Genomic DNA, 3,374 nt, shown 5'->3' with positions numbered 1-3,374 from the left:
TGGGAGGACATTTTAGTAACTGGACCTCTGTGAGTTTTAGTAGAATAGGTCCTCCAGCTGGTGATGCTGTTCTACAGTCTATTTGTCATGTTCAATGTCTGACAGAAAATACATATTTAAACATAAATTAACCTGATGATATCTTCATATCTCACTGAGGAGTCAAAGGAACCTTTAAGCTCCACAGAAATACTGATTTGATGGATATCGTGATATATATCGATATCGACTGATATGAAAAAAAGTATCATGATAAGTCGTTATTCCATATCGCCCAGCCCTACCTGCAGTCAAACTGCAGACTTTTGTTTCAGCTTTTTTCTGCTAAAACGAGTTCATTACATAAATAAATCTCATTTAATTTATTTTTCTTACAAGTAACTGTGACCATGTGTGTGTGTGTGTGTGTGTGTGTGTGTGTGTGTGTGTGTGTGTGTGTGTGTGTGTGTCAGGTGTCTGTATGGCTGGCAGGGCGAGCTCTGTGATCAGTGTATTCCTCACCCCGGCTGTGTTCACGGCAGCTGCGTGGAGCCGTGGCAGTGTCTCTGCGACACCAACTACGGAGGACAGCTGTGTGACAAAGGTACACACACACACACACACACACACACACACACACACACACACACTCTGCTGAACTGAGCACGTCTTTTGTCATTTTAAAAAAACAGATCTGAACACGTGCGGTACGCTGCAGCCGTGTCTGAACGGAGGGACGTGCAGCAACACGGGGCCCGACAAATACCAGTGCTCCTGTCCCGAGGGCTTCTCCGGGGTCAACTGTCAGAGAGGTGAGAGCCGCCGCCGCTGTTGCCACGGCAACTAACACAGTTTAAGTCCGTGGTCCACCAGGAGTCTCCTGCCCCTGAATACAAACGTTTTAACTGACATAAACGGAGGGGAAAAAAGATTTACAAAATCACAGGAGACAAGAAAACCAGAGAAAACTGACAACAAGGTTCAAAGGTCTCCTTTTCTGACTTAAATCTGTCCCTGCGTCCTCTCTCCGTGTGTCTCAGCGGACCGTGCCTGTCTCTCCAGCCCCTGTCTGAACGCAGGCAGCTGCGTGGAGACCGGTCAGGGCTTCGAGTGTCTCTGCGCCCCCGGCTGGACCGGACCGTCCTGCTCCACCAGTAAGAAAAGCTCCCAGCAGGGGACGCCCATGAGCCTGAGGACTGACTGTCTCTCATTTCCAGGATTTTAGGAGGTCTCTTGGATTTTTGGACATATCTAGGATTTAAAGGATGTCACTAGGATTTTAGATTGTTTTTACAATTTTAGGACATTTCTTGAATTTTAGGACGTTTTTAGGATTTAAAGACATTTCTAAACAGATTTTAGCCTGTTTCTAAGATTTTAGGACGTTTATAGGATTTAAGGACATTTCTCAGATTTTAGGATGTTTTTAGGATTTAAAGACATTTGTAGGATTTAAGGACATTTTTAGGATTTAAGGACATTTGTAAGATTTTAGGATGTTTTCAGGATTTTAGGACAATTGTAGGATTTTAGGACATCTCATTGGTCAGTGATCCTTATCCTTCCTGGACCTCCAGTGAGACTCCATGAGCCTGAGGACTGTCTCTGTGTGTCTGTCTCAGATGTGGACGAGTGTGTGGTGAACCCCTGCAGTCACGGAGGAACCTGTCAGGACCTGGTCAACGGCTTCAGGTGTCGGTGTCCTCCTCAGTGGACGGGGAAGACCTGCCTCATCGGTCAGTGCTCCTTATTTAGTTACTGAGTTGATTTTCTCACCGCTGAAGGACTTTAGAGAGGGGACACTCAGCTGCCTCTGCTAGGGGGCACTTTTTCAAAATGGCAGGAGGCCAGGGGCCAAAAAAGCAGCCCAGTGGGTGTTTCTAGGATTTCTAGAATTTGGGGTCTGTTTTAGGACATTTCAAGGATTTTAAGATTTTAGGATGTTTCCAGGATTTTACAATGTGTCTAGAATTTTAGTACATTTCTCGAGTTTGAGGACGTTTTTAGTGTTTTTAGGATGTTCTGGGACGCATCTGGATTTTAGGACATCTCTCTGATTTTAAGAAGCTTTTAGTATTTCAGGACAGAACAAGGATATCGGGACATTTCTAGAATTTTCGGATGTTTGATTGGTGTCAGTCAGACACGAGGCTGTTTAGGAAACTTTGTTTACGATGATTCTGTCCTCCGCTGTGGACATATTCCATCGGTTTCACGGACAAATAAATCTCCTCAGCGTCCTCGGAGGTTTCAGCCCCTCGTCTCCTCTCTCTGGGGCTCCTGAGGTGTTTTAACTGATCCCCGGGACGACTCTGGGGGAAATGTTTGTGGTTTGGGGGTTTATCTCCCCGGATCGCCTCACCGCAGCCCGAATCCCCCGCCAGCCAGCAGCCGCCGCCGCTGAACCTCCGACTGTGTGTGAGAGTTTGTTTTTACTGCTGAGGGTTTTGGAGCAGGGACACTCGGCGGGCTCTGCCTGGGGGGGGCACGTTTTTAAAATGACAGGAGACCAGGGGCCCACCACAGCGGCCCCAGACATGTTTTTAGGATTTTTAGGACATTTATGTGATTTTAGAGAGTTTTAGGACTTTAGCACGTTTAAAGGGTTTTCAGGACATTTCTAAGATTTTTGGACTTTTCTCATGTTTTAGGATGTTATTGGGATTTTAGGACATTCCTTGAATTTTGGGACATTTGCAGGATTTTAGGACGTGTCAGATTTCAGTGAGACATCCTAAAATTTTGTGGAATTTTAGGATTCTGGGTTGTTTGTGGGATTTTTGGATGAAACAAAGATTTGAGAACAGTTCTAGGATTTCAGGACATTTCGGGGGGGGGGGGGGGGGGTGGGTCTCTGTGGCTTAGACACGTCCTCTGCTCGCAGTCGTCCTCCTGCTGAAGCCAGATGACATTTGACCTCGGTGTCCTCGGTTGCTGTTTAACTGGTCAGCTGCTGAAAACTGATGAAGCGTCACTTAAAGGTCCATTTTCTGACAGAATATCTCCTTAAATCTGAAACCTGAGCCCAGGTAGCTTTTCCCGAAAGCAGCCGCCGTGTCCTCAGGTGGCGTTGACAGCAGAGCCGAAGGTTTCCTCTCTCTGATTGGTTCGTTTTCGTTGTTTATTGTTTGCTTTCAGATGCCAACGAGTGTGACGACAGCCCCTGCGTCAACGCCAACTCCTGCCGAAACCTGATTGGAGGATACTTCTGCGAGTGCGTCCCCGGCTGGACGGGTCAGAACTGCGACACCAGTGAGTGAGACGCTCCGGAGGTTTCGGATCCTTAACACCTTTTTTTGTGTTTTATTTAATCTGAAATCATATCGGCATCGTGACAAAAACCTGACATTTGAAGGGTTAAAATTCTGAAAATGTATTTATATTTGATTATTATT

The 3,374-nt window shown here is 46.2% G+C and overlaps 1 protein-coding gene across 1 annotated transcript; it reads left to right on the top strand.

Annotated features, from left to right (window-relative positions):
• Positions 1–452: 452 nt before the first annotated feature.
• Positions 453–3,231, top strand: LOC121940859 (protein jagged-1a-like; the record flags this gene model as incomplete). Its single annotated transcript, XM_042483543.1, has 5 exons — positions 453–583; positions 672–791; positions 1,020–1,133; positions 1,602–1,715; positions 3,118–3,231. Coding segments are annotated over 5 exons (593 nt in total), but the record flags the coding sequence as incomplete, so codon positions are not given.
• Between the last annotated feature and the right edge of the window lie 143 nt (positions 3,232–3,374).

This window comes from Plectropomus leopardus, unplaced genomic scaffold (genome assembly GCF_008729295.1).
Source record: "Plectropomus leopardus isolate mb unplaced genomic scaffold, YSFRI_Pleo_2.0 unplaced_scaffold962, whole genome shotgun sequence".
NCBI classification, from domain to species: Eukaryota; Metazoa; Chordata; class Actinopteri; order Perciformes; family Serranidae; genus Plectropomus; species Plectropomus leopardus.
The sequence above is the reverse complement of the archived record's forward strand: the minus strand, read 5'-3'. Positions and strand labels throughout refer to the sequence as shown.